Source organism: Electrona antarctica, assembly GCF_951216825.1.
Source record: "Electrona antarctica genome assembly, chromosome: 11".
Taxonomy (NCBI): Eukaryota; Metazoa; Chordata; class Actinopteri; order Myctophiformes; family Myctophidae; genus Electrona; species Electrona antarctica.
Window position 1 is genome coordinate 44,546,625 of NC_136792.1, and position 13,375 is coordinate 44,559,999.

Sequence of the window (13,375 nt, forward strand, 5' to 3'; positions counted from 1 at the left end):
AGATCAGATTCTAAAAATGTCTTCTACATCCTGACAGTTTTCTGAAAAAGCTATGTTTCTATGTCAGTCGTTCTTCGATTTTTCAAAAATAGCAGACCTACAAGCTCGTAGCGCGCCACTCGGTGGCGCGCTATGAGCTTGTAGATCTGCTATTTTTCAATAGCTAAAAGCACCAAAAGGGGTTCCCGCCCAAAATGGGTTAAAACAGTGGTTTTCATCAACCCTTTTTGCATCAAGGCCCATTATTTATTCTGCATTTGCGCCACGGACCACCATTTGAGATTTAGCCTCTCGGACCCAAAACTAAAGAATATTTTTTTATCGTTGGATACGATTTTTGTCCACAATTCCATGCCGTATTGATGCGGTACCATAGGAGAGATAACAGGCAAACATCGATCAAAATAACAATTCGCCATTCTATTGTGTAGACTTCTTGTAAAAGAAGTAATGCAGATTGTTTAACAATAATTTAACTCTTGAGAGTGTAAAATGAAACCAAAGGACCCATAAGGGTCCATTTGGTTTCATTTTACACTCAAAAGTAGTGATGCACCGAATATTCGGCCGCAGAAAATATTCGGCAGAAAATGGCTGAAAATGCATTTTCGGCCTATTCGGTTTCGGGCCCGAATAGGCAGAAAATATGTCACCAAATAGTGTATGCAATAAATGCATTCAAAAGAGCTGAATAAATGTTTTATGGACCCATAATAGTGATTATTATTTAAGTAAAGTTTTGCCATAACCATTTATTTTGCCATAAATCAGGTAGCTTTAAGGTATGGCCATGACATTAATGGTAGGAAAAAGATATATAATATTAATCATATTCGGATATTCGGTTTTCGGCCAAGAATTTCCCTTTCGGTGCATCCCTACTCAAAAGTGAAAGATCTCTGATGGTCCATTCGGCTACCAACTCCATGATTTAGCTGGGGACCACCTGGAACTCCCTCAAGGACCCACTGGTTTAAAAACCACTGCTTTAAAACATGGATATTCTGTCCTCGTTCTCTCCAGCAAAACCGCGTGGTGGGAGCCATGCAGCTGTACTCTGTGGACAGAAAGGTGTCTCAACCCATCGAGGGCCACGCAGCAGGATTTGCCCAGTTCAAGATGGAGGGCAACACCGAGGAGTCGACCCTGTTCTGTTTCGCTGTGCGAGGACAAGCAGGGGGAAAGGTATTATTACCCACAGCGCCCACAGTCCCAGCCTTTAGTGCTGCATTAGTAGAGCGATGGGGATGATATCCATCGCTCTACAGGGGAAATGGACCTCAAATCTATGTTAATCTTGGTGGCGGTTTGCAATCCATAGCAACTCTTTATTTTGACATAACAGCTGCTTTTATAGCAGCTGTTATCAACTTTTTGATACTGGTAGGCCTATGTATTTGTTGTTTCATTTTTTTTAATGTATATTTTACAATTTAGGCATTTAGCAGACGCTCTTAATCCAGAGCGATTTACATTAGGCAAGAACAAAAAAGCATGGGAATACATCACATAATATAAAATGCATTTATCATGAAACATGCGTAAGCTAAGAACGTAACTAGAACATATCTATATAATGACACATATAAACTATACTATGCTATACATATGCACTATGAAGTGCTATGACTACATACAATTAAATTATTGTGCTGTCTACATGACATGCTATAAGTCTGTTTCAAATGCTATCTATATATATATATACTGTATATATATGTTACATTATCAATAAAGATGTGTTGAGATATGAACATTAACTTTTCCCATTGGCTAATGTCTATTATTTGTGAACGTTAACGTTTCCTATTGGCTACTGTCTATTTTGTTCTCTTAGCTGCACATTATCGAAGTGGGGACTCCTCCGACAGGCAACCAACCGTTTCCAAAGAAAGCTGTGGATGTTTTCTTCCCTCCAGAGGCTCAGAATGACTTCCCCGTCGCCATGCAGGTAATACAAATGAGTTCAGAGTAGACCTACTACGGTACCTGCACTTTAATTCAAATATTCATTCTCGATACAAAAAGGCAATCGCGACACTGGCCCAGCATGGTGATAATATTGTAATAACTTCCCACTAGAATGGGAATGGCACACTCTGTTGAAAGCAAAAGTGTTGGTGTATGAATAAGTTGAGATGTCATTTATGTCTATGCGTGTAAATCACTGCGTGCGCACAGCGCGTTTAGAAAGATCCAATGAATATCAATGATACTGGCTACACCAGACACACGTGTAGTGCGGGCCCCGGATACGCATGCTCTAAAAATTCTTAGGATCGGTTCTAATTCTTTTCCATACGTATGCCCCCGCACGCATGTATATTGTCTCCCAAATGGAGACAGTGGAGCAAATATGCGCACGGCCACAGATCTGGTCTAGCCAGGAGCGTTTGCACGCCATTATTTTTTCGCAAGCGGGGCCTAACGTCAAATGAACGGCCGCGCACGGTGTAGCTCGGCCGTTAAGCTTTTGTCTCTTCCCTGCCCACCCCTTAGATCAGCTCCAAACAAGATGTGGTGTTCCTTATCACCAAATATGGCTACATCCACCTGTACGACCTGGAGACTGGCACCTGCATCTACATGAACAGGATTAGTGGGGAGACCATCTTTGTCACTGCTCCCCACGAGCCCACGGCTGGCATCATTGGTGTCAACAGGAAAGGACAGGTATTGTGGTCACTATGAAACGTGTATGAATGAACTGCACATATTGATCGTTAATATAGCACAATGTTTTTTTTTGCGGCTTTCGCCTTTATTTTATATATTTTTTTATAGAGAGACAGACAGTAGGCTGACAGGAAATGGGGGAGTGACATGCAGTAAAGGCCGTCGGGATCGGGAGTCGAACCCGCGGCCTACTGCCAGACTCGGGCTACCGGCCAAGGTGCCTGGACCGCTGAGCCACGGCCCAGGCCCTTTATAGGACAATTAATTATATATCCCTTCATTATGTCATCAGTTCTTCTCAAGCGACCCGAGCTTCTGATCATGTTTCAGTGATCAGTTGGGACAGTATAGTATGAACCAAAGTCACTGTATAGGTTCATGCAGCACCTAGCTACTATTCCTACTGCTACTATTCTGGATGATACTATAAACTAGCTAGTATCATTGTGTATCATTGTCTCTGGAGGTATTTCTATTGCTTAGTTTTCTTAGGTTTCCACACTAACCATAAAGAGAGGGAAATATATAGTATAACAAACAATATAATAACTCAGCCGGAATACATTTCTAGACAATCTAGAAGTAAAAATGAAATTTCCCTTTTTCTAGAATGAGAAAAGGTGTGCACTCTGTGGGCGTAGATTAGTTCCTATTTGTCTACATGTACATCCATTTTCCAGACATCCACCAAGACACTGGATACTATTGATCCAATTGATCCAGTTTCTTGTCCAAAGCACACCACTGCAGACAGTGTATCAGGTTTTGTATGCCACACATTTGATGCTGGGTGTTTAAGACAGACCTCCGTCTGTTTATTTCTCTGTTTTCATTCCATCGAGTTGATTTCCAGTCATATCTGTGCATTCCGACAGTCCATCTCAGTCAGTTAGTGCTGGCAGTTTTGAGTTAATACAGGCCCTGTGGAATCAAATATAGGCTTATTTGTCACGAAGAGAGATCAGATTAAATGTGTCAGTTTTGCTTGTCATCGTGTGACCTTGTTGGAGGGGAATCCCTGTAAACAACACGCAGGCTGGCAGCACTCCGCAGTGTGAGACATGTGACAGACACAGCAGGAGGGCACATCGCAGCTTGCCAGTTAGGCATCCTAATCCCCTTATTGAGCTTGGCTTTCACCTCAAGTAAGGCCCGATATGGCACACTATGTTGCACAATGCACACCAGACCACATACCGCAACTACTAAGCCATCCGTGTAATTCCGTCCAATAATTTGACTAATGCTGATTAACTTAAATGTATTTTCATGCATAAATATTAAGTGCCTAATAGAAAGTCATGGTTAGCTTAAATCTCCACAAGGCAAGAATAAACACTGCAATTTTATAGAGCTGGAATATCGCATTTAAGATAACCATGACTTTCCAGATATTGTAATAATGGAACTCTACATTTATTTCTTTAAACACAAATTGTGTCAATCCTAGTTGTGATTTCAACATTCCAGGAATATATCATAAAATCAAAGTGTAGACAATGTGTTGAACTTGTCAGTGCTGCCATCTACAGGTTGAAATGTTCCCCCTGCCCAAAAACACATCAGACTTTTGGAGCCTGCGGGACTCTCCTTCCTCGTGTTGAGAACAGAGTGCTATGGAAATTTCACCTATAATGGCAAAATAGGGATGGATTTGTGTTCACGTCCGGATACCCCGTCCAGGACAGGCTTCAGACGCGCCTCCTCAGGAGACTTGGCTCAGATCTGAACCCATTTGATTTGGTGTTAGGAACCCGTTGCGACAACATGCCCTTACTGAAGTCAACCCCAGGCAGGGTTCGAACCCACAACCTTCCGCATGAAAGGCATATGCTCCAACCACTACACTAAGGGCGGCAATGGCAAATTAGGGATGCCAGGTTGAAAGTGCTCAACTGTTGCAGCCCTATTGGATTTCAATGTTCTTAGAACCCCAACATCTGAAATACATGCAGCCTGAGTGCTAGGGATGTTAATCAATCATTAAGAAACAACTTAAATTTAACGATACTGCGGTTCTATCATTGGGTGTTTTTCTGTGAATGTAATGCTGTCTGAGTGTCTGTGCACGCGCACGGCCGAGGAACGCACATGTGGGCCGGTTAAAAAAGGTCGCTTATCAACGCTGCTTATCAACTAACCGGTTAATCGATCAATATGGTTATCAATTAACGCATTAATCGATAAATCCCATCCCTACTGAGTGCAAATCTGTTTCTCTCCACTAGGTGCTTTCGGTGTGTGTGGAAGAGGAGAACATCATCCCTTACATCACCAACGTCCTCCAGAACCCGGACCTGGCCCTGCGCATGGCCGTGCGCAACAACCTGGCTGGCGCAGAGGAGCTGTTCGCCCGCAAGTTCAACACCCTGTTCACGGCAGGGAACTATTCAGAGGCTGCCAAGGTGGCTGCCAATGCCCCCAAGGTACTGTACCGTCAAGCCGACGCAACCATCCTGCTCCCACGCAAGTAGAGCCTGACCAATGGCAGGTTATGTTGGGACCGATATTTAAGTAGAAAATCAGACCCGTCTGAACTGAGTGGTGCTGTTGGGGTGTCTGACTAGTGGGTGTCTGTATTGCTAGTTGTACGAACGCTTGTTTTCTATTGTTGTATTGTTTATTGGATCTTGTTTAGTCGATACACTTAGTTGTTTTAGCTCATGCTCATTTGATTTAGCTATTTTGTCTCATCTGTTTAAGGAAATAGGTAGCTGATATATTGCACTTTTACCTTAGCGCTAGGTATACTCTTGGTTGCTTGTTTTTGCAGAAAATGCACTAAAGACTTCTGGTGATTAGTAGTTTTTGTTCCCTACCTATGTTGAATACACTTATTGTAAGTCGCTTTGGATAAAAGCGTCTGCTAAATGACTGTAATGTAATGTAATGTAATGCTTAGCAGGCACTCACACTGTTTCTAGGTCAACAGCGCCACTTTAGCACCTGTTGGTACCCTAAACATACAGACATAGGGAGGGACGGACATTGCTGTTCCTTGGAGTGGCTGCACCACTCAAAAATAATGTGCCTAACCTAGGCTCCAATGTAGCGTAACCCTAACCTTAACCCTGCGGGTTTGAATCCCGACGGCCTTTATTGCGTATCACTACTGTACCTACTGTACTATCAATAAAGGCATAAAAAGCCCAATAATAAACGTGCCAAACCTTGAAAGTAACCTCTGCTAAGCAAAAGCGGTGCTTTTAGATTGGCTAATTTTGAAAGTTTCCACCTATAATAATAATAATAATAATAATAATAATAATAATAATAATAATAACAACAACAACAACAACAACAACAAGCCAAAAAGTAAAATGATGGCCGATGTATTGGTTGGGACTTAAAAGGTTGTTCAACCAGCATGGTTTAGATAACAGTTCCCCTAATACAAGCTCAGACTGTGCAGATAAAGACTTATGCAGCTTAAGTAAGCCTTGCCGAGCCTTGTGGCCCATAGGGCAGAAGCCTGTCTCCCTTTTCTGTAATGTGAGGCTAGCCTGGCTAATAAGCCAGACCGAATCAGCCGTTGGCAAAAAAAAATTGCCTGCCGGCGGATTACGGTCTGGAGAGGCTCAATTGTACGCTCAATTTCCTACACCAGAGAACTGGTGTGGCCAATCGGGACACGGTATGCAATATGGGCGGGCTTTGGTACAGTGACGTTCAATGCTTGAGACCTTTGACTGACAGTAGCTCTGACCAATTGCGTCAAAGAGAAAATGTTTGAACCCGCCCCCCGGGAAACAAGATCCATACACAGCATCTCCAGACTCAAATACCACACGAGTGTGATTTGAGTCTGGCTTATTAGCCAGGTTAATGTGAGGCAGCTTGGTGTATAAGTACACCCCCTGGACATGATACTAGTATGTTAATACAGGGACTTAGCAGTTTCAGTTTATTTTTGTCATTTATAGTGCAACATCATAACAACGGTTTCAATGAAACTAGGGGGAACCGTAGTGCAGCGAAAAAAGATGGGGGTTTTAGCCTAGATTACAAAATATTACAGCTTGTGGGAGAGCATTCCAGAGACGGGTGCTAAGATATGTGAATGCTCTGGCCTGTTATTTTATTGTGTTTTGTGACTGTGACCATACCTTTTGATGCCGAGTGCCAAGCAAACATTGACTTGTTTATGTATGCCTAATTAAAAAAATATCCTGAGTTGGCATCTCTGACAGCTTGTGGGAGAGCATTCCAGAGACGTGGGGACAAGATATGTGAATGCTCCTCTGGCCCCAACTGTTATTCTATTGTGTTTTGTGACTGTGACCATACCTTTGATGCCGAGTGCCAAGCAAACATTGACTTGTTTATGTATGCCTAATTAATCCTTTTCTCTTTTCTTTTCTCCTCCTTGGTTCCGGACACTCCAGGGGATCCTGCGTACCCCAGACACCATCCGTCGCTTCCAGAGTGTGCCTGCCCAGCCGGGACAGACGTCCCCCTTGCTCCAGTACTTTGGCATCCTGCTGGACCAGGGGCAGCTCAACAAGTTTGAGTCGCTGGAGCTGTGCAGGCCGGTCCTCCAGCAGGGCCGCAAGCAGCTCCTGGAGAAGTGGCTGAAGGAGGATAAGGCAAGTTTGCGATATTCTCTTTGGTTCAAAAACACAAGAGTAAAGGCCAAGTGTGGACAAGGACGGATGCATGCACACCGCACAGACTTATAGGCCCTCATTTATCAACCGTGCGTACGCCAAAATATGGGTGTACGCCGAAATTACCGCAATTTTCGGCATTTACGATTTGCGCCAACGTTTGAATTTGAACTTGAGCCAAGACAAAAACCACGTCTGGTCGGGAGCTGTCGTACGCTTTGTCCTCACCTGTTTTTCTGTCGTAGAACAGCGGAGCAGCATTGTTTGACCAGCTGAGAGGCTGTCACAGGCATCGAAACATATGTATTCACTCCTAAAATGTTTATATAAAACTGTATAGGTATGTATATGGGCTAAATGTAAAAAAGTTAAAAAAAAGTTAAGGAATACATCAACGATGTGTCTTTGTGTCATATGAAATTAGTAGGAGCTTTCCAACTTTACAAGCAAGCAATTAAAATCGCGCATTTAAAAACAATGTTGCAAGTTAGATGCGTAAGCCATTTAAACAGTGTTTTGCATGATGAGCGCATACATGCGAGGATTTGGGCTGTCTGTTGTGCTGAAATATTTCCATGACGGGACGTTGGAGAGTATAGTGCAGCGCTGCAGCTGCGGAGAGTCCCAACTTGGGTAGCCTACTGTAGCCTAATCTACAGCAGGCCGATGTCTTTCTGGAGTTACAGTAGCCTATGTGCAATCTCCTCCTCGTTTAATAAACCCGACGCGTCGCTCGAATGCCAAATGTGCCGTGCCAGCGCAAGTGGGAACGCATCGGAGATAGTATAGGCTAAGCCAGCCTGCAGCCCACCACCACCACCACCACTGTCCAGTGCCACATGAGGCTACGGTTTTGGCTGCAATATTCATATAATTGACAGTTGACAGCGAGGCAATTTAAATTGTCGAACGTGCATGGTCAATTGGTCACGGTGTCACGGACGGACCACAGTGATAGAGAGAGACAGACAGGACAGGAGATGCACTTTGCAAAACAGCTGCGTGTGTGTGCCTATTTGTTATATAATTCATGGTTCACAGGTTCAGGTTTTCGTTCACTAATATATCTTGTTGTATATTAAATGAATAAAGACTTTAATAATTGAATATACAACTAACAACACAGTGACAGTTGCTTGCAAATTGCGATATGTGCGTGCGTGCGTGCGGGGGGGGGGGGGGGGGTGAGGCGGGCAGCAAGGGAAGCGAAGCGAGAGGAGAAACAGACAGGGTAGTCCTACAGCTTTTTTTAATTCATGCAGGTTTATTTATTTAAGATACAACAAGTTGCGTGTGCGTGCGTGCGTCTGTGTGTGTGTGTGTGTGTGTGTGTGTGTGTGTGTGTGTGTGTGTGTGTGTGTATGGGAGGAGGCAGCAAGGCAACTTAGGCAAGCAAAGCAAGTGAAACTTTTTTTTTCCTGTAACCATGGTTTCCAGGTCGTATTGCAGTTGTTCATGTCGCAAAAACGAGGGCGAGGCTTGATTTCATAGGGCGTGCCAGATTGATTTCAGCCGTCACATTTATCACTGCTAGGAATGAAATTAGGAAGAAACAGCTGTCTGCGATCACTTTGTAAATGCCGACCCGACGTGGGTGTACTACGAATCCTACACTCGAATTTGGGGCAGATTTTACACTCTATTGATAAATGAGGGCCATAGTCTGGTGAGACGTGGGAGGAAGCAAACGACAGAGGGCCTCCTGTTGGCTCTGGCATAAGAGAGAGGACAATAGCTGGAAGCCTGGATGAGAGGGGCAGTGTTTTGGCCAATCATTGCTCGACCTACCAACTGGAGAGTGTAGTGGTTGAGGGTTGAAACACTCTAAGAAGGTTGGAGACCACCTGATGACCTCTCTTCAGGTTGGGGACCACCTGATGACCTCTCTTCCAGGCCAAATCCATTACAGATGGATTATAATCGCATCTTTGATGTATTTATAAACTGACGTCAGTGGTCGTCTCCTGGTCTCCCCAGGAGTTTTGTAGAGTTTAAATAGTTTACAGGACTGATATTTTTTTATTTTTTTTATGGGGCAAAACTGGTTTACATAAAACTGTGAAAAGCTGAGCAGATGATATACATAATATATTTATTTATTGTTGAAGTACATTTACACAAATTTTCTCCAGTTGTGGTTGGACGCCTTTCACATGATTCTGATACCGTTCTAATCCTGGAGATGATCTCATCATAGTAGGCCTTGAAATGCTATACTTTTACTGCTTCATCAAGTAAATATTATAGATCGACACTTTTATAATTTTTCCTGCTAATTGTTTATAGTGTTGCTAAGCTGAGTAAGCTCATAGATGTGCGTCAAACTATTAGTAGTATATATATACAGGGTTTCACTCGTACAATGATCACGACGTTTTCTTCTTTTTACTCTTCTTTACTTTGATTTTGGTAGTTGAGTACACTTGTACTAACCTGACTCCGCCAGATGGGGCAGCAGAGAGTACACTGGGTTCCCCCCTCCTGCTTTGTACAGCATATGGTTAAAAACCTTTAAAAGGAAAATAAAAAAACTACTGTAAATACAATGCACATGAAATCAAAATACAAATAAACGTATTTTGCATATCTGTTTTAAACACTTGTAAATCTAGTTTTTACTTTATAGTGTCTTTTTTTAACATAATAGTCTCATGAAATGCAAATATAATAGACTGAAGTTTAGCAGCATTCAGCATTCAAACTTTTTTTTTTATTTTTATTTATCAATCTACATTTCTCAATAATCAAATCAAATCTCTTTCTCTCTGTCTACAGCTGGAGTGCTCGGAGGAGTTAGGGGACCTGGTGAAGTCAGTGGACCCTACTCTGGCCCTCAGCGTTTACCTCAGAGCCAACGTCCCCAACAAGGTCATCCAATGTTTCGCAGAGACCGGCCAGTTCCAGAAGATTGTCCTTTACGCCAAAAAGGTCAGAGGACACTCCATTTTTATCCTGCGTAAATAGGCAAGATTTAGATTTTTGCTGATAAAGAAAATGTAAATGTATTATTCTGTTGCTGGGAATGTAAGAAGCTCTTACAGTTGTGTCCCTTCGTGCTGCATTATATCATCATATAAATGTACGGCATAATCTTAAAGGTGGGCTACACTCCCGACTGGATCTTCCTGCTGAGAAACGTGATGCGTATCAGCCCAGAGCAGGGCCTGCAGTTCTCCCAAATGCTGGTCCAAGATGAGGAGCCTCTGGCTGACATCACACAGGTCAGATGCTCACTTACTCAAAACTATGCTTATATGTAGATTTATTTGTATTGAACTCAACATGAAAACCACTGAATTCCATTGGAAATCTGATGAGGTAACGGCCTACAAAAGGACAATTGGATAATATCTTGACCGATGTGTTTTTTGTTTTCTGCAGATTGTGGATGTCTTTATGGAGTACAACCTGATCCAGCAGTGCACGTCGTTCCTGCTGGACGCTCTGAAGAACAACAGACCCATGGAGGGACCCCTCCAGACACGCCTGCTGGAAATGAACCTAGTCCATGCTCCACAGGTAAACACATACACGTGTGTGTGTGTCCCAATTGTACAATGGAACCAAAGCAGACCTGCTAATCTTCCAGGGCCCCAGCCACTAGTTAAATCTATTTTTGTCGTCATGTTTCACAGGTTGCAGACGCCATCCTTGGGAACCAGATGTTCACCCACTATGACCGCGCCCACGTGGCTCAGCTGTGTGAAAAAGCCGGCCTCCTCCAGAGGGCGCTGGAGCACTACACCGACCTGTATGACATAAAGCGCGCCGTGGTGCACACGCACCTGCTCAACCCCGAGGTAAACGCCACCTGCCTGACCTTGCCGTCACCAGGCTTTACTCCTCGGAGGAAAGCCTGCTCTGTGTTTTCTAAATCGCTGTGAGATCTGGTCTAGACCGGATGGTTTTAGACCATTCAGTAAAACACGAACACCATTGCCTTTTGAGTTGTCCCTACTGACCATGGTATCGCTTCTCTCCACTCCACTCTCTACTCCATCCAGTGGTTGGTGAATTTCTTTGGCTCCCTGTCAGTAGAGGACTCCCTGGAGTGTCTGAGGGCCATGCTGTCAGCAAACATCCGTCAGAATCTGCAGATCTGTGTCCAGGTGGCCTCCAAGTACCACGAACAGCTCTCCACTACGTCCCTCACAGAGCTCTTTGAATCTTTTAAAAGCTTCGAGGGTAAGCTCTGAGGGAGGGAGGCCACACACATTTCATTTATACATATGGATGGATGGATGGATGGATGATAAGTAGGGATGGAGCTAGAAACCCTATACCCGACAAAAAGAATCGAGTACCCGATATCAATAAGCTTTGGGCTTATCAGGCCTGTTATCGAGCATAGCGGCCCATGACATAAAGACAAGAGGCGACATGTCGGTCTAAAAGTGATGACTGCCAACTGCCAAAAGTGACAGTACACACTAGGCATGCCGCGGTTTACCGAATTTCGGTAATACCGCGACATTAACAGCCACGGTGTTGATACCGTGAGATTTCCGAGTTTACGGTATTTGAATACAGCGTCGGTGGGCGGCGCATGCTGCCTCATATGCAGTGCAACTCCACTCGCAGACTAAGGCAAAACATTTATTTTCACCACACAGCTACAGTAGATTGAAAAGTTGCTTCCTAGTGTTGCTGAAAGACACCCAGATCCAATTGTATATTCCATATTTCCATATGTACTAAGTGTGAACTGTCAACACGGCACACAGAGTTGTGAGCATGCGCAGTTTACGCACTAGCTCTGCTACAGTGTGCAGGGTACCATAAACGGCCATTAGGGGGAGCCATAGTACAGTGTAATACAGTGGGGAATAGCTATTGATTCATTGATTGAATAATTTATTGGCAGAAATCATGTAATCAGTACAGGGTACAGTCAAACACATGTCCAAAGGGATCACTGAAAACAGTTCTTGCAGTCTTGTTTCCATTCAGGTCCTGGGTAATCAATTCATAATCATGACATGACAAATAACTAAAAATTCAAATTATCACAAAAGGTCAAAATAAAAAATAAGATATGTAGGCCTACAGGTTGGGGGCCAAAGAAGGGCTTATAAGGAGGTGGGGGTAGTCAGTCACTAGACATGGGAGGGGGGGGGGGATTTTTATTTATTTTTATAAATACCGTGGAATACCGAGGTATAGGTTATCAATACCGGCACCGTACCGTACTGTGAATTATCATACCGTGGAATGCCTAGTACACACACATTAACCAGTTAACAGTTTCTTCAATAGGCCTATTATTTTCCGAAAGTAAAAAGGTCAATTGCCTTCTGTCTGTTAGAAAAGTAGGCTACTGTAATTGAAGGCCCTAGTAAAAGATACTGGTTCTGTCCAGAATTTATTGACGTCTCCCGCATTTCCACAAAACAGAAAGTGCTCAATAGTGGGCTCGATAAGAACCCGGCTCGATAAACCTGATCAATCAATAAAAATGAACAAGCTCCGTCCCTAATGATAAGTGGATTATGGATCGTGAGATAGACGGATAAATAGTCAGCAGCCAATTTACGCTTAATGCTCGTGTGTGCGTGCTTATTTTTGTTTCACTTCCCTTTAACTTATTTGCTTGCTTGATGCTTTCCAGGTCTGTTTTACTTCCTGGGTTCCATCGTGAACTTCAGCCAGGACCCAGAGGTTCACTTCAAGTACATCCAGGCTGCCTGCAAGACGGGACAGATCAAAGAAGTGGAGAGGATCTGTCGCGAGAGCAACTGCTACGACCCCGAACGCGTCAAGAATTTCCTCAAGGTGAGGAATAGACCATTATACTGTTTATTATAAAATTAATGAAGTTGTAGGAACCTTTCATGTTGTTCTGTGAAAGAAAGAACACGGTTGTGAGGAAAACAATCATCCATGAATGGTAGTTAAAATTGACTCTTTCATTCTTAAAAAAAAATGTTTTCCAGGAAGCCAAGCTGACTGACCAGCTGCCTCTGATCATTGTGTGTGATCGCTTTGACTTTGTCCACGACCTGGTGCTGTACCTTTACCGCAACAGCCTGCAGAAGTACATTGAGATCTACGTGCAGAAGGTATGTGCTCATAACTGAAAATAATAAACTTCT

At 43.4% G+C, this 13,375-nt stretch overlaps 1 protein-coding gene across 3 annotated transcripts in view; it reads left to right on the plus strand.

Moving 5' to 3' along the window:
* Nucleotides 1-13,375, plus strand: part of LOC306932514 (clathrin heavy chain 1-like) — a 41,241-nt gene that overhangs the window by 7,118 nt on the left and 20,748 nt on the right. For all 3 annotated transcript variants that reach the window (XM_079514343.1, XM_079514345.1, XM_079514344.1), the window contains exons 4-15: nt 1,024-1,185; nt 1,838-1,951; nt 2,500-2,673; nt 4,905-5,102; nt 7,062-7,262; nt 10,059-10,211; nt 10,382-10,504; nt 10,665-10,802; nt 10,919-11,083; nt 11,288-11,468; nt 12,892-13,055; nt 13,217-13,342. In XM_079514343.1, coding sequence (XP_079370469.1) covers nt 1,024-1,185; nt 1,838-1,951; nt 2,500-2,673; nt 4,905-5,102; nt 7,062-7,262; nt 10,059-10,211; nt 10,382-10,504; nt 10,665-10,802; nt 10,919-11,083; nt 11,288-11,468; nt 12,892-13,055; nt 13,217-13,342 — 1,899 coding nt within the window. The remainder of the gene's footprint in view (nt 1-1,023; nt 1,186-1,837; nt 1,952-2,499; nt 2,674-4,904; nt 5,103-7,061; nt 7,263-10,058; nt 10,212-10,381; nt 10,505-10,664; nt 10,803-10,918; nt 11,084-11,287; nt 11,469-12,891; nt 13,056-13,216; nt 13,343-13,375) is intronic.